This window comes from Phoenix dactylifera, unplaced genomic scaffold, assembly GCF_009389715.1.
Source record: "Phoenix dactylifera cultivar Barhee BC4 unplaced genomic scaffold, palm_55x_up_171113_PBpolish2nd_filt_p 000275F, whole genome shotgun sequence".
Lineage (NCBI taxonomy): Eukaryota > Viridiplantae > Streptophyta > Magnoliopsida > Arecales > Arecaceae > Phoenix > Phoenix dactylifera.
The window spans coordinates 657,118-685,104 of record NW_024067760.1 but is presented as its reverse complement, the minus strand read 5'-3'; the positions used below and the strand labels follow the sequence as shown (position 1 = coordinate 685,104).

At 36.7% G+C, this 27,987-nt stretch overlaps 2 protein-coding genes and 1 long non-coding RNA gene across 4 annotated transcripts; 1 reads left to right on the top strand and 2 right to left on the bottom strand.

Moving 5' to 3' along the window:
* Positions 1 to 253: 253 nt before the first annotated feature.
* On the top strand, positions 254 to 18,575 carry LOC120105397 (alcohol dehydrogenase-like). Its single transcript, XM_039117808.1, has 8 exons — positions 254 to 635; positions 3,807 to 3,942; positions 4,116 to 4,185; positions 4,293 to 4,386; positions 7,256 to 7,469; positions 9,118 to 9,259; positions 12,917 to 13,087; positions 18,216 to 18,575. Exons 1-8 carry the CDS (start codon positions 389 to 391, stop codon positions 18,405 to 18,407), a joined length of 1,266 nt encoding a protein of 421 aa, XP_038973736.1. The 5' UTR covers positions 254 to 388; the 3' UTR covers positions 18,408 to 18,575.
* Positions 18,576 to 21,105: 2,530 nt separating this feature from the next.
* On the bottom strand, positions 21,106 to 27,987 carry LOC103717163 (adenylate kinase, chloroplastic-like). 2 transcript variants are annotated; one of them, XM_008805447.3, is made up of 7 exons: positions 27,567 to 27,986; positions 27,077 to 27,172; positions 26,444 to 26,572; positions 26,216 to 26,350; positions 25,115 to 25,261; positions 24,836 to 24,910; positions 21,106 to 21,521 (listed from the first exon to the last, which is right to left on the bottom strand). In XM_008805447.3, exons 1-7 carry the CDS (start codon positions 27,786 to 27,788, stop codon positions 21,402 to 21,404), a joined length of 924 nt encoding a protein of 307 aa, XP_008803669.1. In that variant the 5' UTR covers positions 27,789 to 27,986; the 3' UTR covers positions 21,106 to 21,401. The 2 variants fall into 2 exon arrangements, with proteins under 2 accessions (XP_008803669.1, XP_008803670.1); XM_008805448.3 differs by having other exon boundaries at positions 21,109 to 21,531; positions 27,567 to 27,987.
* LOC113463384 lies at positions 21,809 to 24,824 on the bottom strand. Its single transcript, XR_003387533.2, has 2 exons — positions 22,320 to 24,824; positions 21,809 to 22,227 (listed from the first exon to the last, which is right to left on the bottom strand). It is a non-coding gene; the product is annotated as an uncharacterized LOC113463384 (long non-coding RNA).

Sequence of the window (27,987 nt, the reverse complement as noted above, 5' to 3'; positions counted from 1 at the left end):
TATTAAACATATAATAAATATTTTATATATTTTTTAAAAAATAAATATTTAATTAAATTGAAGTTATTTTAAAATATAATATGTGTTTTTTATGATTAACTAAATATATCAAAATTATTATTTTAGAGAAAACTAAACGGATCCCTAGTTTTACGGTGATTTGGTGACTTCCATGTTTATCCATCTACGCGCCTGTTAATTATAAAATGAGCCCAAAACCGATTTCCGTCCTGGTGTCCCTGGAAGTGTCACCGGAGACCGCCCCAAACGTATAAAATACTCTCTATCCTTTTTTTTTGGTAAATAAAATACTCTTTCCTTCGTTCAGGGACACCCCCGGTTGCGTGCTAATAAACCACCACCACCTTCTCTCCGTCTCCAATCTCCCATGGCTTTCTTTCGTTCGGTCTCTCGCTGTCTCCTCCGGAGGCAACCCAAGCCCCACACCTCTCTCTGGCGATCGCTTTCCGGCGCCGCCTCCAAGGAGGAGAGGGTCGACGTCGCCGGCTATAACGTCGCCGGCGGTCCGTCCTTCATGCGGGGAACCGTCTTCTGGGAGCCCAACCGGCCCCTCACCATCGAGGAGTTCCACATGCCCCGCCCCAAAGCCGGCGAGCTCCTCATCAAGACTAAAGGTCACGAATCCTTTTCTTTGAGTCATGTTCTTGAATTTTTTTTTTCCATGTTTATACTTCAAATCTATTAATCTTATCTCCTAATTTATTGGATTCATCTCGGTTTTTAACTTGATAGCTGAATCACTTAATTGATTCCTACATTGACTGTAAGTAGTTGGTCTGTCATACCTTGTTTCAGGATCTGCTCACTTGCTGCTTATCCTTTTAACTTCACCGTAGATAACAACAGAGTAAGAGTCTTGCTCCCCTTTGTTCATCAAATGGCTACTGAAGTAGAAGACCACCTTATATAAGGCAATGGCTTTCCGATAAAGCTAGGGCCAAGCTGTGGCTACTGGTACTGGTTCGAGTGGGATCTCGGATCTGGTGCTCTTTCTTTGGAGAATATAGTGGGCACATCTTTGATGGGAAGACTGGGGTTTGATGTGCCTGAAAACCCTTGTCTTTTTTTGGGAGTTGGTGCGTCGAGCAGGTTGGGATATTCCATTTAGGGAGGAGGGGGCTCTGGATTTGTAATAATCATAGCCGGAATAGCTAGGAGTTACGACTGTCAGTTTTTTTTTCTAATTATGTTGTGGCTCTACTTCTAATCCATCTTTCTATGGTTGACCAATCCTTTTACTGTTTTTACTTTTCTCTTACAAAGTTTAACATTATAATAGTTATAATACGAGGGAAGGAAGAGACATCCCTTTTTCTTTTTCTCCTCGTTTTGTTCTTCTTCTTAAGCATGTGTTACTAGCTCGTGCAAGGCCTAGCTTTCTTTCATTCAATCTTGTTATATTTGTGTTGTATGACTCCCCAAAGAGTTCCCTATCCACTAAGACCCAATCTGGGTTGTCTTATGTGGCAGGATGCCAAAATCCCCCTCGAAAGGAATTTTACCAGAGTATTAGTTTCCATCCTTTAGCCACACACTACCTCAATAGGCACACGTGCTCTAGAGGTTCCTTAAAATCATACTCGAGCAGCCGCAACAATCTCCATCATTGCAAAAATTCCTTCAAGCTTTTGTGAAATCCTTTTTGCCAATCTCTGGAAGATCCTGGAGCTTTGTTGCACAATAGTGATGCTTAAGCAACACTTGCATTCCCTATCCATTGCTTAAAGACAGTCCCTGATTTGAAACTTCTTGTGCATTATGTCACTTCAAATATTGACCGGCACAATCCAAGTGTTTTTTAAATAATTATTTTACAAAAACTTTTTTTAATGTTAGTTAAATTCCAACTTGAAACCTTCATTAACTTTGTATGACCTAATTAGAACACTATGGAATACTATTATCCTTGGTAATATTATTTTGTAGCCCAACCCTTGCTTATTTGTATTTGTGCTTTGAACTTTAAACGACAAAATACCTTTCCTTTAAGTATCCTTCCATGCTCGTTTTAATTCAAATATTGCTTCCTTCAAACCAATGCATTGCCCCTTCTGTTTTGTCTCTCATCACCAATATTCTGCTTAGATAACTTTATAATTCTACCATCTTCTTGTCACCCACAATAATCCTTTTCTTTATCTCCATGGCATGCTTCATCCCACTTAACTTTTGCTGTGTATCCCTTATTTAGTGCTCTTCATCTCATAAACTATGTGCCACATTGTTCCCTATTAGAATATTCTTCTCGCCATAGGGCTTCTAAAGTTTCAAAACAAATCTTGTATGAAAACAATATTGAGATCAAGCAAAAGTGATTTTGATGATATTGCTTAGAAATGATATTCTCCTAGTTATTAACAACCCCAAATTGTTCAGTACATTCCTTTTTTCACTAGCCATATGATTCTTGAAATTACAGTCAGTTATGGAGTCAATCAAGAGTTCTTTCAATTATTAATCAATTTTGCATTTTATTCAGGAATTACATATGACTTCTTCAAGGAATCTCTATGCTTATTCTATTTATTGTTTTTGGTGGTGGTAGTGTTGCTACTATTTATTATTCATTTATTCTTGCCTCTTTGATGCTTGTATTTATAATTTTTATCTATGTCAATAGCATTTTCAGCCTTTGTCTTTTTTTTTTAAAATTTTTGATTTTCCAAATTGTTTGAAATTCTTGATGAACTCTCTATGTTTTTATTTTTTGAATTCAAGATCCTTGCACCAAGCACCAACGTTCCTAATGCAAGAATTATTACGATGCAATTATTGAATAAACTAATAAAACATCTGTCACTATTTGTATCATTCATCCCTTCCGCAAGAATAGTTTCCTGGGTCCATTACTTCTATTTTATGTCTTTAAGTTTTAGATTCTCTTGCAACTATCTTTTGCATGTAAACTTGCAATGGTAACAAAACTGCAAATTTAACCTTCAACTTTGGTGCTCCTTTTCAATATAATGGAGGGATGATTCTAGCTTTATGATGGCAATTGATTATGTGTTGGTCTCAGTTTTAATTAGTTCTTTCCTTTTTTCACTAATTCACACTCTATCACCTTTGTTCATGTTGAATTAATATGCCACAAGAATTTGAATTTTTTCTATAATTCCATTGTTTAGAATCTAAAACTTGTTCCTTTAACATTATGTTGTTGATAAACAACACATGCCATCAGTATCCTTATCGTACTTAGCTAAAATTTATAAGAATAATATCATACATTTTCATATATGTCATAGCAATGTGCTGTTATTTAATTTCTAATTATTTGATTTTCTCTAAATACTTATTTTTAAGGTTTTAAATCCTGTGGGATGGGGCTCTCCCAGTTTTCTCGTGGAACGGGATGTGCCGCCATCCTGCCCTATCTCGACACTCGGGATAGGGGATGTCCCAAGACATGCCGGTCGGGATGTTGGGACAAGGCGAGATAGTCCTATCCTGCAGTTGGGATGGTACCCTGTCCCGGTGTCCCAAGGGACATCTCGCCGATGCTTGGTCTTAGGATCAAATGGTAAAGTAGGATCTGCAAATGCAGCTTGAGTAGTTGGAGTAAGTCTCATTTTTCATGTAGTCATACATTATTAAATTTGGCTTTGATGTTACCTGTCCCTGTAGGTGCATTCAATTTTCTTACTTCCTCGCATTTGAAGTTCATTTGCATGCTAACAAAGTTCCAGTTGGCAGTATTTGCTTCTGGGGATTCTTTATGATTGTATATTTTATTCTTAGTATCCTGTTATAGAATTGTATTTTACCTTCAATTTCCTTTTCAGCTTGTGGAGTCTGTCATTCTGATCTTCATGTCATGAAAGGTGAACTTCCCTTTTCAAGTCCTTGTGTTGTTGGTCATGAAATAACTGGAGAGGTTGTTGATCATGGTGCATACACAGATACTAGGGTTATAAAGAGGTATATGTACAAATCGGAAATTCTTGAATGATGACGACAATTGTTTTTCAAAAAATTTCATTTTAATTTATTTCTGTTTTTGAAACACTACCAGATATAACATTTGAAGTAGGTTAAAAAATTTATCATTGCAGATGTAATTATTATCCAGCTTTTTTGGTATAAAATTTCAGGTTCCCTATTGGAAGTCATGTTGTTGGAGCATTTATAATGCCTTGTGGTAACTGCTTCTTCTGTGTGAAGGTAGATTTGTAGAGACAGGATGCTTCTTTTTGGCTTTGCATATGTTGATTCATGAGTCATTAGGTTTCTACCCCTGAGTAAAATTTTTAATTTTATTCCACCAATAGGGTCAAGAAGATCTTTGTGAGGCTTTCTTTGCCTACAATCGTGCAAAGGGAACACTTTATGATGGCGAAACCCGACTATTTCTGCGCAGCAGTGGTATTAATCCATATTAAACTTCAATATCTTCCATATTTTATTATTGAAATTATTGCCTCTTTTGCTTTAAGCAAACAATTTACTATCTTCAAATTCTAGTCTTGTTGTACTGACAATATTCTATATTTAGAGAAAGGCATGCTAAAAATTTGTCCATGAAGGTGCCTCTGGCAGAGTTCATAAAGTTAGTAAAGGTCAGGTTCTAGCGGCCTGGGTTCGAGTCTCGCCGTCACCATAATGAAAGTAGGTGGGATTTCGCATCTGACTCTCCTAAGTGTCCCCCCATGATCCACCCTTTCTCAAACAAATTTGTTGAAAATTATGACCTATGACAACAAAAGGTCTCCAATAATGGATTAGGTGGGACTTGAAGGCCAAAATCAGTCACAAAATATTTTTTTCGACTGTCTGCATCAAAGAAAAGAGTCTCTTTAAGAGAGTATATGCACACAAACAGAAATTGTGTATGATGTGAAATTAGATTGATGATAAATTCAGTTTCTTTTTTTTTTGCTTTTTGCATTTGGGGTGGCGGTGGCGGAGGAGGGTTAGATAAATTCATTCTTGTGTATGGTTCTTTCTTACTGAAAATTGGATTATTTTCAGTAATTATAGCTGCTCTGTAATCATAATACAATTCAACAGTTTTTTCATTCTCAAGCTTCCTTTTGGTTAAATATGTTTCTTCGAGAAAAACTAGATATGACGCTGACCATAATGTTAAATTGGATTATTTTCAGTAATTATAGCTGCTCTGTAATCATAATACAATTCAAAAGTTTTTTCATTCCCAAGCTTCCTTTTGGTTAAATATGTTTCTTTGAGAAAAACTAGATATGATGCTGGCCATAATGTTCACATAATGGATGTGTCCTTGCTTGATACCTTAATTTTATGCAAAACTTAGCTGCCACACTTATTTTTCTTTCTCTTCCATGTAACAATATTGCCTCCAATAATTTTACAATATCTGGTAGTTATCTCTGATCATTGATTTTTTAGACCGGCCTGTATTGGAACAAAGTCTCAGCTCAAAGATGATCATCCCTCTTACAGAATACCTTGGTCTAAACATCTTTTGATATATCAATGGATGCATGGCATTGCATCAAGTTGTGGCTTGCTTGGAGTTTATATAGATTGATTTGCAACAGACTGCAAATGAAATGTCAGGCCATATATTGTCCAACATATTTCCAAAGTTTCCCTTGGTCAAGGGTCATTGCAAGCCTTGATCTTAATGATGCTAATATAGTTGATATAGTGTTGTTTATCAATATTCTATGATTAGTTTCGGGTTCTTCATTGAAGAGGTTCTTATTTTTATAAGGGTCATTTCTCACTTCATTTCTAATGTTTAGTATCGTCTGATGACTTTGATCACTCATGACTGAGCTTATTTACCCTGGTTCCTTACTCGTCCTGTAATTACATATTCTGAACACTTTCCTCTGTGTTACATTGTGGTGCTATCAGATATAACATAATAAGATCAACTCTCTTTTTGGACTAACTTAATATTTTGCTTTCCCATCTCTAGTTTACTAACTGCTCTGTGGACTTCTGCATGAATACTCTTGCTCTTTTTCCTTTTCTATTTTTTTGCTTAATTCTTCACCTTTATCTTCCGTTTTGACGAGACCACAGGTTTTCCCTTTTCTTCTCCTTTTGTTTTGTGCATGCATGTGTGCATGCACATGTGCATGGAGGGCTAGAATTTAGATATATTTGCTGCATATAAGTTCTCTGTGATTGATACTCGTATACACCTTAGGCTTGTGTGTTACATATGAGTGTTGTATATGAGGGGTGAGTTTTTTGTATGTATCAAGCTATTTCTGTAACCAATAAATTAATGCATCTATTACGATCAGTCCAACTCTCATCTCAATCATCAAATGTTATATCATTGCAGCAAAATCTTTGACAGTCGTGATGTCTTAAAGAAATATTATGCATCGCAACATCTCACATATATACTAGTTTGCTATCTTGCACTGTTAAACAGGAGATTACCAGGTAACCGGGATGAGAGAGAGAGAGAGAGAGAGAGAGAGAGAGAGAGAGATTTTGAATTAGTGGGTCTCACATTTGCGCTCCCCATAGGGAAAGGAGGGAAGAGGGACAACCTCTACTAATATTAAAGAAATAACAACTAACAGACTAAATTTTGATACTTAACTAGAAAGTTACAAGTGGCATACTCTAGAAACAATTTTAGGGAATGAAGAATTGTTGGGTCTTAAACTCAAAACATGGAATCTTTTTCTTTCTTTTTTGCGAGAGAAAAAAGGAGAGGGATTCTTTCTCATATGGTCATCCCTCAGAGAGTCTGGTTTGGTTACTAACATGTAATTCACAGAATAGATGTAAAAATTATTGAACTATGAAATGGACGAAATAGAGTAAGCACGTGCAGTCTGACCTCTCAATTTTTAGATTTTGTGCAATGCTTATCGGAAGGGAAACAATAAATAGGAAATGGATAATCAGTATGAAGAATGCATAGAATTACTCAACAAAAGGAAAAGAAGGTGCCATTCAGAAATTGTAGTAACCTTTGACCTGAGAGGCACTAGGGGAGCAGTTGTCAATTGTCATGAGCTCAAAAATGTGGCTACAGCTGTTTTACTGCTGTCAGCTACAAAATATGTCCTGTCTTTTTTTATGAAGTTTGTTAAATAAGAAACCTTTCACCTTTCTAGCTGTCAGTCATCCCTTTTTAACCTCTATTAGTATGACTGGAAAATTTATTTCATATGGTTCCCCTATTGTGGAGTTACACTTTCTAAAATCCGTTTAATATTACTACCCTATTATTTAAGGATCCTTTACATTTTACTTAATTATTTTTTGTTGTATTACATAGGAAAGCCGGTCTACATGTACAGTATGGGAGGACTTGCTGAATATTGTGTTGTACCAGCTAATGCATTGGCTGTTCTTCCTAACTCACTGCCGTACACCGAATCAGCAATTCTAGGATGTGCAGTCTTCACCGCCTATGGTGCCATGAGACATGCAGCTGAAATGCGAGCTGGTGATTCAATTGCTGTAATTGGAGTTGGTGGTGTTGGATCAAGGTGATGACCTTCATTTGGATTTGATTGCCAGCTTCTCCATTTTATCCACTATTTATATGCTATATTTTGCAGTTGTACATAATTCAGTGATATTCTGATGGAAAATTGGGAATTTGATTTAGAATGACTAAAGTCCTCCAACCTTTAATTTTTCTGACTCCCTGTAATTCAATCTATAAACATATAAATGTGGATCAAGAAAAGTTCCTGTTCAGTTTTCAGTACTGCATGATTTTGTATGTTTCATTCTTAAATTTTATGCTAACAATTTATTGATCCATGGTTTAGAAAACAATGATTTCTACGTGACCTTTTAACGGAGTGGCTGAATTTATTTGCTCTGCTACAAGTTATCGGTTGTAACCAGTAATGTAAGTATTACTTTCAAATGCTAGGAATAAGTAGAAGTATGCAAGTGAACATGCTGTCTGCTTAATCTGTGAATATTGTGAATATTTTATTTCCTTTACATTACCATATGCGTAGTTCTGCATGTTTCCACAGATAGCATTGATTAGTGACTATGTTTTTGCTTGTTGCTCTCTTTCTCTATCAAATAAAAACTCTGTTCACTATGACTAGCGCGTCATAGGGGTGAAAGTGGATGAGATAATATCCATCCGAATCTGTTTTCGTATCCGAAACTATCTGGATATAGATAAAAATTTGAGCATCCGACTAATATCTGTATCTGTATCCATATTTGTCAAAGAAAATGGGTACGGACAACTATTTGATATGTATCCGAATATCCGATTTCATTTGTAACTTATTTAATTTTATATAGCACTTTAAGCTTTTAATTAAAAATAAACGACCATATTAACATACTATTAATTTGATTTATTATCCACTTAGTAATATTTTTGATTCCATGGTCATAAAGTTTAATTATCCGATTTATATCCGTATTTATATCCATACTTTCAATATATGATTTGTATCCATATCCGTTTAAACTAAATATGGATATAAATTTTTGCATTCGACTAATATCCGTATCCGTATTTGTATTCGTCAAACAAAATAAATATGGATATGGATATTACCAATATCCGATCCGTATTCGATCCGATTTCAGCCCTAGCACGTCATATAAATTTTAAAACTAAACAATTCTTTATGAAGGAGAAGTTTGACTAGTTGATACATCAGTAAACATCTATAGCCATTGCATACACATTTATGCCTCCACGGAGGGTTTTGTAAGGCTTGTATTATTGAACTATGCATTCCAGAATAGAGATGAATAGTAAAGGGGAGTCAAAATATCTTATATTAGATATTGACTATATGGCTTTTAAATTCTGGCTATGATGTGATTATGCCTTTTCTTCTGGTAGGTTTTAATTGAAGTATTTGCATATGAATTGTAAATTGTAGGATTCCTTATCACATAAAGTAGTACAAATTAGTAGTTGGAAACTTCTGCTTAGGGTGGCATACCAGCTTCGGAAACTCAACCCTGCTTTTGCTTCGTTGTTGTGTCTTTGGTCTATTTTTTTTTTTGAGAGACTGTTTCGTGCACCTACACCTGCACCTGCACCTGAATCCACTTCCGCACTCGCTGAAATAAGTTTTTATATTTATTTCCTATGATGATTTGAATTCATGTATTGCACCATTTTGATTTGACCACATACACCAGTTGTTTGCAGATCGCAAAGGCATTTGGGGCTGCAGAGATTATTGCAGTTGATGTTGTAGATGAAAAACTTCAAAGTGCAAGAATGCTTGGAGCAACACACACAATAAATGCATTGAAAGAAGATGCTGTCGACAAGATCAAGGTAAATTTCTCAATCTTTCATTCTTATCTTTTGTGGTTGAATATGAATGGATTCTTTGTCTCATAGTTGACATGTTATGGATACATAGTTTAATGGGAAAACTATCCAAGTTATGTGTTTGTTTTTGTTCTTTGTTCTTTTGTCTTACAATTAGATTTATTTGTATTGATAATAGAAAATAATCGTGCATTTGTTAGGCTGCATTCATTAGATATTAGAAATGCTTTGAATTCTCATCAAGTCACTCGTCAATTATCTCTTAGAGATGCTTGCTAGACAGAGTGATTAGTTAAAAATCTGTGTTAAATTACAGTAATATAATCAAATCAATTTTCTAAGTTATATACTACATATAGATAGGTTGATTATTATTCCTGTCAGGTTTCCACGGTTATTATATGGCATAGTAGAAGTGCGAAACCTTAGTTTATCCTCCTTGAGCTTTGATACTCCATTATAAGGCTTACAAAAGGAAGACAACAACATTTTTGTTCATAATATCTCCGTTCTCTAAAAGATGGGCTCATATTATTTTACAATTTTTTTCTTTGGTTCTTGTGATTATCTTTTCTGATATAGCACAAGCATCTGAGAGAGCCACATCTTTGATTCATCATGATCCACATATGCGAGTCACATGATATGAGTTTCTTTCCACATTTACCTACCCAGATAAGTTAAGAAGTGGAGTCAAGTAACACATACAAACTCTCAAACTCGATGCCTTCTTTCTCCGTTCGATCTAGCCATCAATGGATTCAATAAGCTCTTTTATCACTCAGTAGTATAGTTCTATTATCCTTGCCATTCTTTCTCCACTTAGTTTTGTTGCCTGTGCACTTGATTAGACCATCAGCTGCTGCTGTTCATTTGCATATAATGTCTCTCTTCACTTCAGCTTTCTATCTGCTTGAATTAATCATTTGCACAAGCTGGACATGTATGTTCTTGGACTATCTGGTCAAACACTCGCAAACATGGTCAGATCTTCAGTAGCTTGTGCAACTCATTTGCTCCTCTCTCTCTCTACCTAATATCAGTCCTTAATAATATTGTTAGTTCCATGTATATAGTTCAGTCTTGCCACTTGATCCTAGCCATAAATACACTTGATCAGATTATTAGTTGTGTGCGCTATTTTGATGCAAGCCCTTTCTAGCCACTTTTATCACCATTGTCCACAATCCAATCATAAGTTGATGTGTTTGTCCACTTGACCTTAGCCATTCATGCAATTGATTATCTAATAATTAGACATATAATGTGTAATGCTAGTTTATTTTATATTGCGTATGCTCCTCTAGATGTAGAAATTTAACAGATGTTTGTTCTCTCTATCTCTTTCTCTTATCAAACAAAGGGCTGTAAATGAGGAGGAAGCAGTTATTTGCACAGTCTAAGACTCAATGGATTTTTTGGTTGAAAACTTGAAATCTAGAACAACTGTTCTGCCTTCTTGATGGTTTTCAGAAGAAGTATGTATTCTGTTGATGGTGCAGGAGTCATCCAACACAAGGTTCACCAAACCGGTAATGGAACTTGTATTGGTCAGCGACCGGCATAGGTATGGTATGAGTCTGTACCATGCTGTCCCAGGACGTACCAATTTTTTTTTTTTTGCTAAGTGAAGTCAGCAAATCATTTGTTAATTCTAATTTTTTGCCGATTTCAAATTGAAATCTGTAAAAAAAAATTAGGATTCTCCTATTTCAAAGCAAAACAAGTGCAACCCCCTACCGATGAGCCGAGAGGGCTTTTGAGCTCCCTCTCTCTCTCTCAGCCTCTCCTCACCCCCTTCCTCTCTCTCTCTCTCTCTCTTTCTCTCTCTTTCTTTCTCTCTCTTTCTCCCTCTCCTTCCGTTTCGAATCAGTTAACCGAACTGTGCTAGTAATCGACCAGTCTGGTTCAATACACCCCGAACCAGCTGGTTTGGCATGGTTTAGCAAACCTTGATCCAACATTTTTGGCTTTTACTTTTTGTCATAAATGCATAATACTTGGGTACTTTGTCTTTCAGATTGGTAGGTAGTTGCAAGTGAGGGAAACATATTCAGGAAGCGGTACACAAGGTGAAAAAGTGTAACAACTTATGAAAAGCACATGCAATTTGTGCAATAGGAGATGTTCTTGTAAAAGTGAGAAACACAGGGAAGTCATTTCCCAGTAAACTTGCAAATAAAGAAACAAGCCGTTCTTTAGGCATCTCATGCCTCTCTAAAGTGACCTGCACATTTCCCTTTGAATGCTTGTGATGCATGGGAGCACAGGAAATATGCTTCCCAATATATGTATGAGTTGAAAATTTATGTCATCATAGATAACAAGCCTAATCTCATTAATTTGGATCAACCTTTTTCTCCCTACTATGAAATTGATCCTTATGCGTAGCTGGTTCCTCTTATGCAGAAAATAATCATCAGTCAATTCTCATCACTGTCCAAGCCTTCTTTAGTTTCTTCTGTCTCTATACTCAAATTTGTATTTAGGATCCCTTTCTCACTAAGTCCTGCATCCTTCAAATATAAAATAGAAACTTGAGACTCACTTGATGTGAGCCTTAAATCCCAGAAAACATAATGCATTTCCTGCTGTATGGTTGTGTAGTGAGGAAACATTAAATTTCAAATCAGAAGAGATAGAAATTGGGTCATCTATTCCGACTTTGCTAGATGCCTGTTAACTTTTTGATGCAAAAATATAGTTTCTATGAAGTAGCTGATTTATAAACTCTCATGCTTGACCCAGGAACCGCTGTAGGGTTCTTGGTTTTCAAGAGAACCAGTTGTATTATCAAGATTTGTTGAAACAAGAGTGAGAAACAACCTATGTACACTGTTTAGGACATAAGAATGATGAAAGAACCACCCTATGGGTGTAATTTTATCACACTGTCTGAATCAGAGGGATTGATAATGGAAGCTGGGCTCTTTTTCTCTTCTTTTTTGTTTTTTCTTCATGCTTTTCTCTAGTTCCAATACATAGGTTCTTTATTGTTGACTGTGGTTGGTGCAGTATAAAGTAATGGCATTTCGGAATATTTGCTGTTTCTTTGCTGTACTATTATGTTGGCTTTAAAATTTGACATCCCACCATGGAGAAGCGAAACTTGTTAGGATTTTATAAAGTTGACTGGCCTATCATTTATGAGGACATTGCCATTGTTTTCTGATTTAAGAGTGGACGTGATAATGCTCCATGAGGCCCATTCCCCACATCCCCCCCGCCTCTGTCCCTTTGTTCTATTCTGGTGTTTCTAACTCTGCTACTCATGATTAAAGTTTTTTATTGTTCTGTATGCTATTACAAATGAGCACAGTCATCCCACTGACAATTTGTGTGGTGATTTCCACAAGCTAAGCAGCTTTAACATGTCATGCTGTGTTGAGTGCACATTGCAGGATGAAGAAAATGTAGATTTCTTTGGCATTGCTTGAAATCAAGGATGAGGAGAATATTCTCCAACGCAATAGTATATTTATCTTTATTAGTTTGAAAATGTTTCTTTTTGGGTCTTCAGGTATCAAAACTTTTTCAGTCCAAAAAATATTTTTTAAAAATTTATGATGGTTGAGCTTTTTTCTCGCCATTTGCGCCAAGTGACTCCAGATAATTGGACGTGAGCTTGCTAGCGATATGATTAATGGTAATCCTTGATAGGAAATCACTGGAGGAATGGGAGTGGATGTGGCGGTAGAAGCATTGGGAAAACCATTAACATTTGTGCAGTGCACTAAAAGTGTACGAGACGGAGGGAAAGCTGTTATGATAGGACTTGCTCCAACGAATGCCATGGGTGAGGTAGATATAACTCGTCTTGTCCGCAGACAGGTAAGTTGATGTTTACATATAACTAACTATCCAATTTTATTGTCTTTTTATTATCTTTCTTGTTGCATGAAAATGCCGATTGAATTTGCAGTTTGCTATATCTTTTTGTAACTACCAAAGTGAAAGTGATATGGTGAATACAATATTTTGCCATATGACAAAGAATACAGAAACTGCATAGCATGAATTGTATATAAAGATGGTTATATACCCTCAATGTTTTTCTACCCTTTCCCAGACATGGTGTGAAGCTTACACAAACTCCATTGTGGACAATTGAACGTTTTGTGGACTAAGACTTCACAAGGGAATGTGATTGTAGCCTACTAGCCTTTACGCGAAAGAAGGATATGCCTCCTTTGTGCCCAGCGACTGTTGGATCATCCACTGCGCAGATCTCAAAGCATTCCGAACTCTGCCGTTCATCCACTTGTGCATATCTCAAAGCAAGCAGTGGATGATCCAATGGTTGCTGGGAAGGAAGACGTATCCTTCTATCGTGCGAAGAATGCAACCATGATCCCCTCACAAGTAATTCCACGAAGCCTATATTTGAGGAAAATAACATTTTAACTTGATTAAAATGAGAAATGAAATGGCAATAGATTTCAATATTCTTCACATTTTTATGGAACTTTAGAAAAATAGCATCTTGACTTGATTGACATCATAAATGAAATAGCAACAAATCTCAATATTCTTCACATGTTTATGGATTTGAGGAAAATAGCATCTTAACTTGATTAAGATCATAAATGAAATGATAATAGATCTCAACATTCTTCACATGTTTATGGAATTTTGTTTTGTTGGTGCAGTCTTTATAATGAAATGGCTATCACAATTTGTACTGGTGGGTGTACCATTGTCAAACCCCTAATTTGTAGGATGATACTGAAGCCAAATAATGTTAGTAGGATGATATTTGAGTTCCATTTTGGATAGTGCTTGTAAATTTTCTTAACAATTCAAATGTGATTGGGATCATTACTAATGATTTTTTTTTTCCATATAAAGAAGAAAGCTGTTACTGCAAATAGAATCATAGGGAATGTATCAAAAGAAAATGGGGAGAATATGAGCAAACATGGCATAGCCATGTCCACTATGCAAGAATCTTGTTGATATCTATTCTGGCTAAACTTCTCAAATCGAACTTATGAGACTTGTACTCTTTCAACCAGTAGGATAAATAGATCTGATATGACCTTCCCTACATTTTTTGAAACCTGAAATGACATGATGAAACCAAATGAAATATTGATGTGGGCGAGAAAGGCTAAGAATTTGCTATGTCTGGATTTTGAAAATTTCAGTGAGACAAAAGACTTTCATACTGGACAAAGATCTTCTGTGCTCCTAGACAAAGCCATACACCATCAAATGATCTTAAAATCAAAGTTTTAAGTCCCGGCGGGACGGAAGGTATTCTGGCCGTCCTGTTCCGTTCCTGTGAGAAAATGAAACGGGTGGGATGGGGACTCTGAAACTCATCCATGTGGGCAAAAAGAAGAATAAAGCAAAGACAGAAAGGAAGGAAAGATGAAAAGGACAAGTGAAAGGAACGAAGAAAAAGGAAAGAAAGAAAGGGAAATAGAAGAAAAGGGAAAGAGAGGAAAAAAGAAGAAAAAGGAAAGAAAGAACGGAAGGGAGAAGAAAATGAATGAAAGGAAGGAAAGAAAAAAGGCAGGAAAGAGAGAAGAAGGAAAAGGAAGAAAAAGAAAGAAGTAAAGGAAGGGATAAGAAAAAGAAAGAAGAAAAAGAAAAGAAGAAAAAGGAAAGAAAGGGAGGTAAGCAAAAAAGGGTGGAAAGAAGGAAGAAAGGAAAGAAAGAAAGAAAAGGAAAGGAAAGAAGAAGGGGAGAAAGACGGACAGTACCTACGGGACTCTCGACTAGGACTGCCGTCGGGACGAGGTAGGATAGTTGGGCGTCCTGTTCTATGGAGAAACCGGGACACCTCCGTTTTATAGGATTGAAAACCTTGCTTAAAATCATCTGGTTCTTTGATTTTGTCAACCCATCTGCATGAGATAGGGGTCTTAATAGCTAGCAAAAATAAAATAGAATTTTATTTAAATTGAAGAGCACTTGGCTCCCAGCTAGCAACCTTTTGTAAGTAGGCGTGCCAGTTAATCTTACAGCATACACAAGCTAGAGAATGAGAGTCAATGGTAGCAAGGATGTCTTTTGTAGATGGTGGTTGCCAAAAGAATGGTGATGATCAGAAGTGGGAGTCAGGGATGTGGAATTGTTAGCCTAGGCTTGAGATAATGAAGGTTGGAACTGAAGATTCCTACCTATGTCCACAATATAACAGCCTACTGCAAGCCATAATAGTAATGACAATGCCAGAGAAGGGTCAAAAGGCAGGAGAAAGTGCATAAGGTGATGGCTCACCTTAAAACAAGCATATTAAGAAAAGTATCATTGCTACCAAAGTAATAATGGAGAGTGGCATGGGAATAAAGGAGGCCAAGTGACATAATAAGCAAGGTGCTATGATGCTTCATTCGCGAGTGCTTCAGCAGATAAGGTGACAAAAATGGCATGTTGTGTCCTAAACCCTTAAAGACAGCTGCTGGGCTATGACGAAGCCTTACACAAATAAGGAGCAATAAGTTGCAATAAGCAATTAGACATATTGATCTAAGTTGGACCAACTATTGCCCACTTCTTGATAACTTGTCTTTTTGAAAAATTCCTGAACATAAGAATAGACATAAAACACAACAAAGCTTGGAAGAGGAAACAATATTTGTCACTTGCACTCAAAAAAAAAATCAACTATAGTATTTTCTCAGAACATTAAGAAGATTGGGATGAATTAAAACCATATACATGAAATGAAAGCACCCAAAAAAAAGCCCAGAATTGTTACCATGGACAGTTAGACACACAGGGAAGAAAAAAGAGAAGGCAAAAATAAATGAGCCTCTGCAATTGGTGATAAGTGTACAAATAAATCAACCTATTCTGATTCAGCGTCATGTATTAAAGTTGCAAAAGATGGTTCAATATCAGGCCCAATTTGAGCTGTTCAGTGGTGCAAAATGCACACCTGTTCCTAGTACTTCCAAGAAAGTTTCAAGGCCTAGATAATTATGTGAGACCATTAATTACTTCAGCACTAGAAATGGCAAGCAATGAACATCTACATCTAAAACAAACTACGTTGGATAACCTAGAAGCATGTGCCTACGTGTTCTGTCCAGGTATCCAAATTGCAAAATTATCTATACCGAGCATCTACAAAAATAAGGTTCCTCAAAAGATCCTATTGTAATATGGGCTGCATGCTAGCTTGCAGACCTTTCTATAGCAATTTATTAATCAAAGGTTGTCATTCATACGAATTCTGGATATATCAGATCTTTCCTGCTGAATGTGGGTTAACATTTTTCTGTTACTGTTTATTTAGGAATTCTTTTCCATTTCTGAAATTCTATGAAAGATCATATTCAAGAGCCTCAGTTGTTGCTTTATTCATATGCTGCTCGAGTCATATGCTACCTGTAGACTTCTCTCTGACTTGCTTTCATTTTGTTAGTTAACATCCTGAGTGTGTTGCTTTAAATTGTACTTGATGTGGTGAGAAGTCTTAGTGTATGACTAATTTTTAAAGCAAATTTTGTCATAATGAAACAACAATAATTCCCCACATATATTTTTCAAACATGAAAAAGGTAATGGGATAATATAATTATTTGGTAGACTTATCTGTTTGTGCATACCTACACAAACACATATACATACATGTATATCCTTCAAAAGGGAGTTAACGATTTTAAAATACACGCATACAAATAAACATACATACATATACACATACATAAATACATACAAACATATATATATTTCAAAAAAGGAGTTAACAATTTTAAAATCAATAATAGGTCATTCAAATCGAACCATTGAACATAATCTATACTATAGAGAAATACCTAGAAATGAAAATTTATGACTTTTGGTGGTTTTTAACCTATCCATCTTTGGTACAAAGATGAAAGATATCAATTGTGCTATTGTGGTAAAATACATGATTGGGCACATAAACCAAAAACCCACATTATGAATCAGATCTACATATTAAAACATAGGTAGATATAAATTCACTGGGTTTTGATGATCATGGTAAAACATACTATTATGCTATTAATACTGTCAATTTTGATACTTACTCAATGATTAGGTAAAAGATTATCAAAGAATATTTTATAGTATAGATCTTGTTTAATGTTTTGGATCTTGAATTTGGATGGTCCATCATTCATTTTGAATTATTAGCTTCTTTTTAAAGGAGGCAACATAAAGTGTGTAGTCCAACTACATATATGTATATACACGTGTGTATATATATATATATATATATATATATATATATATATATATATATATATATATATATATATATATATATATATATATATATATATATATATATATATGTAAACATGTACATATCTGCGTTTATATATGTATACATATGTATAAAATACATACATGTATACATATATTTATAGAATTGGATTACATACTTTACATTAACTCCTTGAAAAAAGAGTTAATAATTCAAAATCAATGATGGACCATCCAACTTCAAAACTGAACCAGTAAACACGGTCTATACTACACAAAATTACTAGAAATAGAATTTTATGTATTTTGGTAGTCTCTAATCTAACATCAAGTTGGTGTAAAAATAAATAGTTTTAATGGCATAATACTTTATTTTACTATAATCTAATGATCAATGCCTAGTGAATTTGAATTTGCTCATGTTTTAAGATGTGTAGATCATGATCTATCAAATGAATTTTCAATTTGTTTGCCCTGTCATATAGTTGACTATAGTAGTGCAATTGATACAGTTCGTTTTTTGCACTGACATGATGCATATACGAGAGACCATCAAAATATATGAATTTTGGTTTTAGGCTCTCTTTTTTTGTGGCATGGATCATGTTCAATAGTTTGGTCTTCAATTTGGATGGTCTATCATTGATTTTGAATCGTTATCTCCTTTAAAATACGTAGTTATACACACACACACACACACACAAAATTGTATTTTTTTGTTGATCCATTTCATTCACCTAAATCTGATACATTATCATGATTATTGGAGCAGGTTAAGATAGTTGGTTCATATGGGGCGAGAGCAAGACAAGATCTTCCCCAAGTGGTGAAGCTTGCAGAGACTGGCATTTTCAATCTCCAGAATACTGTATCAAGAAAATGCAAATTCGAGGAAGCAAATAGCGCATACGAGGATCTTGACCGTGGGAAAATTGTTGGACGAGCAGTAGTTGAGATCATGTAGTTGAAGATGCATAGGCAGTTTGGTTTTGGCATGACATTATCTTTTGCCTGGATAATTATCTGTCACAATTAGCCAGCACATTAAGGGATAAAGTGTTCTTCCTAGAGGTCAATCACTGTCTTTTTCCATGCGGACAATAAAACTAATAAAAAAATTAATTTTATTACATATTTTTTTAGCATGTTGGTTGCATTATATATTTTCTCAAAATCCTCCGTGCAGAAAACCAACAACTTGAGAAACCTAGGATTCTAGCCAAAAGAAAGAAAAAAAACTTGAATTTTCATAACATATTGCTCTCTTTTTTGAATTCAGTTTCAATCTTTTTTGAATTCGGTTTCAAGCCTCCTACTTCCATGATATTATTTCTTAGTAGTTGTATGCATGACTATATTTCTTGACGTGTTGGAAGTAAACATTGTCAAGCTGGGGATTCATAGAAGAAAAGCCTCATAACCACGTCGGAAGCTTGCTTACATTTGTCCTCCCCAACATTTAGCGCTTATTGATGTCGATTGTGTATCCTGACGGAGCCGTGTAAGTTTTGATTCCAAATGGTGAGGCTTTTCCTGCTCTTGTACCAAGAATATGACGGTAGGAAGAATAAACTTGGGAAGAAAAGAGAAAGGGAAAGCAAGGAGATGGATTCCTCACCCTGTAGCTACAAGCTTTATTAACTCTGAAAAATCAGCAATAAAGTATCTTAAAGAACTTGGTAGAAGGCAATTTATAGAGCTAAGTAAGTTGAATTCTAACCTAGCCCTTAAATGAATTGCAAGTAAACCGTCACCCCGTCCCCCTCCTTTCCTCCTTTTCCATTAAGAAGAAAAGGTTATTCCAGTCACACTCCACAAAACGCTCAGCACAAGCTACAGAGCCATCATCAGACATGATGAAGCTCTGTAAGTTGGTGGGAGTCATGATCAATTGTACGCGAAGCCTTACTGGCCCCGCCCCCACCAGGTCATGATCCAGTTTTTCTCCCAAGAGGAAAAACGAGTATTATCTAAATAAGGAGAATATAAGTGACACAGATGGACTGGGACAAGCAGTACACCTGGTTGAAGCTGGACTTGCACTGCTAGGCCAGCTTGACTTTTTCATAGAGGAAGCTTTTGCAAATCTTACGCTTTGATCCTAAATTTACAAAATAAAATACTAGTTCTATTGCTTTAATGCATTCCTCTGATTTCCTAACTTCGAGCAAATACTTCTAAAGCTAAGTCATATTGAGGTTCCATTTTTACAAACTTCAAAAAGTTACGATGCTCTACCCGCATCTGCTGAAATCTGAAAGGCTTCGGTCCAGAAAGAGTTGGGGAGAGAATTTCAAGCAAAAGTGGGGAGTGATTAGAACAAATTCTAGAGAGATGGCAACATTATTCAACCGTCCCAGGAAAAAACCCATTTTAACAATCTTCTAGAGGGATAGCAACAGAGAACTCGTTAGCCAGTAAAGCCCATGGCAGGTGCTGATGTTAGTAAAGCAAGTCATTTTTGCTCATTACGCGGTCGATCAAAATCAATTCTTGAAGGCAAGGGGTGGAGCAAAAGGGTCATCACGCCATGACGATTAAACATCAGACTACAAAATGTTCTGACCCACTACATCAGTCAGTACATTTCTTTCTTAGTAGGAATGGAGATTTTATCATATCATTGGTCATCTCACATTCTCACCTTATTTGAAAGATTCTTATCGTACTGCATAACACCTAATCCTCTGATTCTAGGATTTGCATATCTAATTGATAGATAAAAGAGAACACGAATAGATTAGACGGATAGCAGCCATTTCAGTGAACTTTTCTATGATACTGGTGCTGGTGATGATTAGCAGTCAGTGATGGGAAACCTCTCTCTAGCACTGAAAAATCTTTAAAGTTCGAAATGCTATGAGGCCGTGTGGGAAGCACGCATGCAGCCGCTAAACGTGGCTATTTTATGAACACAGATATCGACCCCAAGCTTCATGCAATCCATAGCAGCCTCCTATGGTTTGTACTGAACTACCTGAATTTTGGACGACCTGAGTTTTGGTCTCTTTCTAGGGACACAATATAGGTTGAATCCTCTTGCCTTCCATTGCCATCTCCACGAGCTACGCTTCGTTGCTGCTGTTCAGGGGTGTATATTTTGTTGTTGAGCTACTGAACCACGATCAGGCTTCTCTTGCTCCTCTGTACCGCCAGAGAAAATAATGATGGTATTTACGAGCTTAATAAAGGAACAGGAAGGTCTAGTCTCATGTTTGATGGCTCGAGAAAGGGGAACGTCGGTTCGGCAGGAGCCGGAGGCATCACACAAAGCCCTCCCGGCCACAAGGATTGCTCACTTCTCAACCCCATTGTGCTACCAGAGGAGTTCAGATGCCAAGGCCATAGCATCAAGTAGAGGGTTGCCAACTGGATAAGAAGCTCGGGATAGGGAAGGTCCTGGTGCAAGCAGACTCCAAGGCAGTGATTGAAGCAATCCACAGTAGGCTGATTCTGATTTCTGAGGTGGGAGTGATCATTAGAGTTTGTCTGGAAATTTTGGGCTGCTCTGAGTGGAAGGGCAGCCATGAACACAGGGGAGACAACTGCAGGATGCACAGGCTTGAAATGAGCCAACGACAGCCTTCACGAGCTTGAAATCGGTGGTTCGGTTGGATTGACCAAGAGACTGCTAGATAAAGAGTTATATTACCTTCTAATACATGTATATTCAAAGGAGCTCCTGTATGTGATTGAGTATAATTGTTACATTTACATTGGAAGTGTTGTCCAAGAGCAGGTTTCAAAGCTCAAAATGTACGACAAACTATAGAAAAATCGAAGCTTCTTTAAATAAAAATGCATCAGCTTTAGATGCATAGAGCTGTAAAAATTTTCTTTGATTTAATCAAAAACAATGCAGAATGGGGCCTTTTGGTGTCTGCCGGAAAAATTAAAACCCACCATAATGTCATGCCAATTCTCCTGTCCTATCTGTAATGTATGGGTACTAGCAAATCTAATGAGTCATACCAGCAGCCATGGATGCTGAATCTATTCTTGATTTTTCCTCAAGAATTGAAGATAATGCCTTGTCTATTTCAACGAATACATCTTCAATAGGGGCATCCCCATTAACCTGCAAATGACTAGTTAGAAGAGCACATTGTATGTTAAAAGCACAAGCTGTTCGAAAAAAGGTAACAAATTGGACCACATGATGATCAAATGTGTGAGCAGTCTCAGCAGTTTGACTCAGTAAATATTTCCTACAATTTTGGATGAGTTGGAGAACGATGATTTATATTGGCAGAGGTCAAAATCTCATCCAATGATGGTCATAAAACAAAGCAGTTAATAGCATGCAAGTGACTTTAACTACTTGAATAGTAGGGAAGCAGTTAAATCTTTTCTGGACACTTAGAATGGCTAAACTTTTCTGATTAAATTTAAAACTTCTTTTGATATTTATAATGTAAAGGACAAAGTGGTATAAATTTCAAGATCTATTCTATTGTATGCTCTTACCTACCTATCATCTTCAATAATACAAACAAGACACAGGTAAGACGGATAATTTCAGATAAGCGACAACTAGATCCTCCCCTAGAGTACCAGGTGGAACAGTTTTAGACAAAATATTTGCAGCATGGTTCCCTTCTCTCCATACACGAGTGACTCAATAATCTTCCAACGAGGCTAGACACTTCCATAATTTCACAAGAAGGTGGCTAACATCCTAAGATGGTTCCCTTTTCTTATTAATCCACTCCACAAGTGTTTTTTTCTAAGTCAATCCATAGTTTTATACGGTCTTCTTCCAGCTGTATGGCATGCCCTGATACCTGACAAGCACCCAAGAATTCATCATATGATACATGTGGATGGAACAAAGACCTGCCATAGTACAACAAGAAGTGTGGGAACAAAGACCTACCATAGTACAACAATAGAGTATCGCCAGCTTCATCCCTAACCAAAACGCCGCAACCAGCATTTGGCTGATGCGTAGACCATAGTATAATAATAGAGTATCACCAGCTTCAAAAACACCATAACCAACAGTAGGCTGATGCGTAGATCCATTAGAATTTAACTTTAGCTACCCACTAGCAGGTCAAACCTATTGGAAACAAAGGAATCATGGGTTTGGAACTTAAAACCTTCAAATGCAGTCCTAGAGATTAGCAGACTTAAACAAGTTCTCTTCTTGAAGCTTGTCAACTAAACTAATCAATGCCGAAGGGATAAAACTTAAAAGGTTATGGTAGCATAAGAGATCCCAAAGCTAGGTTACGAATCTAGTGAGGAGAATAAAGGTGCTGATTGGACAATGGGCTTTGGCTATACCAGATAGAAAGAGACAGGCTAAACAGAGAATCTTTGTAAAATTGAAAATTCCAGGTTGGGTCTAAGGTGGTGGAGGTTTTGAGGACCTGGTTTAGTCTTTTTTTCTTTTTTCCATCCTTCCTTTCTTGTTTTTTAGACTCTTACCACCTCCAGGTGGTTTTTGAGGTTTACTTTCATCTTTATAATGACAGCAGACTAGATCCTATAGTCTTATGAGAGAGTGAGAGAGAGAGAGAGAGAGAGCACGGAGTTAAAACAACTAATGAAGGATGTACAGAAAACAATAGATGATCTGGTGTCACTACACTGATGCAACGAGTCAGCCAACTTGAGGCAGAAAATCCTTTTTATGCCAAAAGCAAGCATCCGGATGCACATTATTACTATGTCACTTTATAAGAGAAAAGGTGCCAAATGGAGAGAGAAATGCAGGCAATGAAGACACATGACCAAGCAGTGGATTGTATATCGAAAAAGTTAGCAGCATAAAATTTGAAAAGTTCAGGAAAACAATAGGGGGTGATTAAAATACTGGTGTAAAAGGAATAATCAAGGGTCAAGGATAAAGTCCATACTGGCTCTTCACTCCTTTACAGGCTTTTCACATTTCACTGCAACATTCTGAGCAATCTACTAGCAACCCTGAAGTCTGTCAAGAACTCACTAATCAAAAACTTTCTAGTGAGGCCCAAGCTGAAACAACTCCATTAGCTATTGAAGGAAGGTTAAAATCTCCATTCTGAGAAGGGTTGTTAAGAAGGTGTTGACTGAAAGAGTGGGGACACCATAGAGTGTATGTCTAAAACTACCAGAGTTTTTGGCATGCATGCTCAAGGTTATGTATCTGAAGTTGTATGCAGGTGTCCATTACAGAGATAAGATGTACAAGATGCGGTAAAAATTGATATTGCCCTTGCAACCCCAGCTTTAGAGTTTGGACTGCATTTCCATTACGACAAACTCCAATCCCCTAGCCAACAAAAATGGGTCTCATCTTTCCTTTTTCCCCCCGAATATTAGCCAAGCCTTTGTGGCCAAGGAAGTAGTGACTTAACTGTTAACACTAGACCAGCCAAGGATTTGTAATTGTATTATAAAGAATTAGGTCCCCATGTTTAATTACCTCCCTCTTGGCATTTATTTTGGGGGGAGTCAGAAACTTCTTTTAGCTAAATTCTACTTTGTTTTTAATTTATTAGAGTTACTTTCAATGCATTTGCATTTGACTATAGTCACAAAGAACCAGTGCTCTTCTTGCTCTTTCTTTGCTCCTTGCTATTAATACTAAATAGAGGAGGTAATCTTTGTTGTATTCATATAATAACAAAATCAATCGACAGCGAAGGAAATTAAAAATATCGGCCAACTACAAGAAACAAGCCTTGCCCCATTACTTGGTTTCCATTTTATGTCTTGCCTCACTTGATTAACAATATCAAAGTAAAGAAATTTATCACTTTTTTTTTGACAATTTGTAATGCATGCACGTGCAAGGTTTTTGAGTCTTCATTTTACCCATTACTCGGCTTCCATTTTATGTCTTGCCTCACTTGATTAACAATGTCAAAGTTAAAGAAATTTATCTCTTTTTTATTGACAATTTCTAAGCATAAACATGCAAGGTCTTTAAGTCTTCAAACTTTTGCATTACTATCCACTTTCAGTTCTAAATTTTCAGCGATCAATAAAATCACCTCCCTTCTTTACAACACAGCAATGGATCTCTTTTGCTTGTTTTGATCAAACAAAAATAAGTCAGGGTCCCCAAATAGACTTTTCGTTCCTAATTCCATAGGCATCACCATGTGAACTTCAATAACTCTGCCTCTATAAATTGCATTGGTTATAATATATTATATTTATACCTAAATTTTCAACTATCATCAGTCAGAGAGACAAAATAGATGCGTAAACAAGACCTGCTTTTCTATTCCATCAAGAGGATCACGTGAGCTTCAACATATATATGAATTGCATTACCTATCTGTTTTATATCAGTATTTCCATATATAAATTTTCATCTCATCATCTGAGTGTGTGTGTGTGTGTGTGTGTACGAACGAGAGAGAGAGAGAGAGAGAGAGAGAGAGAGACTTCAGATACCTTGAATATAACGTCTTTATATGTTGAAAGGACATCTTCAACATTCAGATGATGGGTCTTTAATCGCAACTTTACCTTGACAAAAGAAAAGAGAAAATATAGATAAAAGCCATATGATAGAGATGCTCCCAAAGTGAACCTTTCTTTTGCTCTTTTTGCTATCTACCCACATATAACTGAGAGGCCATTGATGTATGGAAGCAAATAGTTCAGGTGGCTTACTCAGAGTTAAAATAATCAAACAAGGAAATTCAATCAATGACCTGGCATATGGGGTACCTTTTCTTCTGTGTCATCAAACCGTTGGGTAAGCCTTGCAGCAATTTCTTCATTCTCAGGTGGAGAGTACTTCAAATGGTATATTTTTCCAGTCACAGGATCAAGCCTTCTCCCAACAACTCTTTCAATAAGTATGTCTTCAGAAATCTGCAAAAGAAATTAGTTACGAAGACAATATAACTAATCTCATTACTTGACCTATGGAGATAGAAATTACATTATTATGTTATATCATACTTTCAAAAAAAGTTCATGCTAAAAGCCTAAAGAGGAAAAAAGGCTTTGTTGACAAGCCACATACTTTACTAATTAAACTTTATGCATGTGTGGCGTTAAAAGACATTCCATGCTAGAGCCGGAACTATTTCAGGTGCCCAGTACTATAAAAATGATGACACCAGCAAAGTTACTCTTCACTTGAGAGATATGTTTTACAGAAATTTATCCCCTGTTTTTTGTAGGTCAAAACAGCAGATATTTACATGATGGGGAAAGGAAAGACGTAAGGACAGCATGCTATAGTAACTAAACCGATTAATTCAAGTAGAGATACTTGAATATGAGTTGTGTTACAATTTGACTCTTTTGGTTATAATTTAAGCCTTAGAGATGTCTGCAAGTATGTGTTCATTCCTTGCATCATTTTCTGCTTGCAGAGATGTGTGCGGTGTGTGTTCATTCCTTGCATCATTTTCTGCTTTCCTTCCTCTTCATCTAGAATCTTTGTTAGTGCCTTGCACACTTTTTCTCAGGTGCATGAGCCTTAATTTGTACCAATGAGTTATGCTTCTTGATAACAACACTAGCTAGTTAGTTTTAACTTATTCTGTCACATAATTATGTTGGCTAAAAATTCAAGGTATTAGAGGGTTGGCATATAAAATGTTCTCAAACAGTGATAGATATCCTTAATCCATAAGTGAGCTCGAGCTGATTGGAATTAGACTTGAAGGTTTTTGATATATAGTATGTAAAAAAGAAACATATGACCTATAGAAACTAAAAAATAAAATTAGCAGTATTATAATAGCACCAAGAGTATGCATCGAAGGTGACATCAGTTTGACACCATAACAATTTCAGTAAAAATGAAGCGCTCACATCCAGGAGAATGAAAAGGTCAGGTCGGATTCTGAGATCTTCCAGAGCAGTTGCCTGAGATAAGCTTCTTGGGTATCCATCTAGAAGCCAGCCTTTTTCTTGAGCGTCTGGTTGCAGAAGACGTTCTTTCACCATCTGACATTCACAAGTCACAGCATTCCAATAAGAGACATGATGATAAGGAAACGGGGGGAGGGGGTGGAGCATCAGGTCAGTAGATCAATATACCATGACAACAATTTCAGAGGGAACCAACATTCCCTTCTCCATATATTCTTTGGCCCGCTTCCCATTCTCAGTGCCAGCTCCAATTTCCGCCCTAAGCAAATCTCCCGCAGCAATATGCACCAGCCCATACTGCATGTATCAGCACTATTTGATTCAATCTGTCTCTCTTCAGAAGCAATTCAAGCATGCAGATTCATCATTTCAAATGAGACATCGAATTATAAAAATTATATCTAACACGAAAGATATTAGAATGAAGCAACAATTGAAAACAAATACCGATTGTAGCACTAAATATTACTTGGATATTGCGTATCTAGAACAAACAGAAATTTTGTAAACTTTTAAAGATGCCTTTCAACTAGAAGTAACAGAGAAAGGAGCAATTTTTTGCACAGTGATGACAAGCTGAAGCAAAAGAATTACAAAAACAAATGAATTTTAATACATATTATGCCCGAAAAATGTATTGCACCAATAAAAATTGGATTGACCAAAACATCTTTACTTGATCACGCTCGTAAGAAACTTAGTACAACTATGCAACGAGTCAGTATTTGCACTATTGTATGCTCAATATATATCCATTCAAAAGTGAAAACTTAGAACTGCAATGTTGAATGTTTAACTTACTTTCTTCTCGATGAGCTCACATTGTGTTCCCTTGCCAGACGCAGGAGCCCCTGATATCATAATCTTCAGAGGCTCCGGTTTTGTAGTTGCTACAACCTGAATTTAAAATAATTAACACAGTGAACAAAGGGGGAAAAGATAGCAGCAGGAGAAAAGCTAATGTTAAAAAAAAAAAAAATTGCCTTTTTTAATTTTTCCCAAACCATTAGCCCCGTTATCAATTCAAAAATCCCAACTTGCTGCTCCAAAGTACTCATCCATATAGAGAAAAGGTAAAAAAGACGGCGAAAGTCCAAACCAAGCACCGGCACATAAGATTCCGATTTCAACAAATCCACATATTATTTTTCATCAAAAAGCAGAACTGATGAAATTATTGACAGGAACAGAATGGAGAAACCCTAAAACGATCTCCGATTATGGCTAGCACAAAGCATAACAATCCAACCGAATAGATGGAAACAGAAATATCGAGCTCCAGAGCACTGACCGAGCCTGATCGGGCGGCGGCCGATGGCTTCCACCGCAGCTCGGCGGAGAACCGGCGATCGTAGCTGATTTCAAGACGGAAGGGAACCCTCGAAGTCTCCAAAGAGCGAGTTGTGTGGAGAGAGGCAAAGGGCTTGTTGTTCGAGCAAGAAGGAGAAGAAGCCAGCGAAGGCGTTGTCCTCGCTGCCGCTACACAGGAGAAGGAGATGCCCAAAGAAACCATGGCCGCTCTCTCTCTCTCTCTCTCTCTCTGTGTGTCTCGCTCGCTCGAGCTCTTTACAGCCTTTCTATAGGCTCCGGGGCTCTCGGACACGAGACTACGACGGCGAGGAATCTAGGGGGAGCGAGCGCGGAGATCCCGTCACCGCTTCTTCGAGGGAGAGGTGCGGCGGCTGAAGACGGCTCTTCTTCTTCTTCTTCTT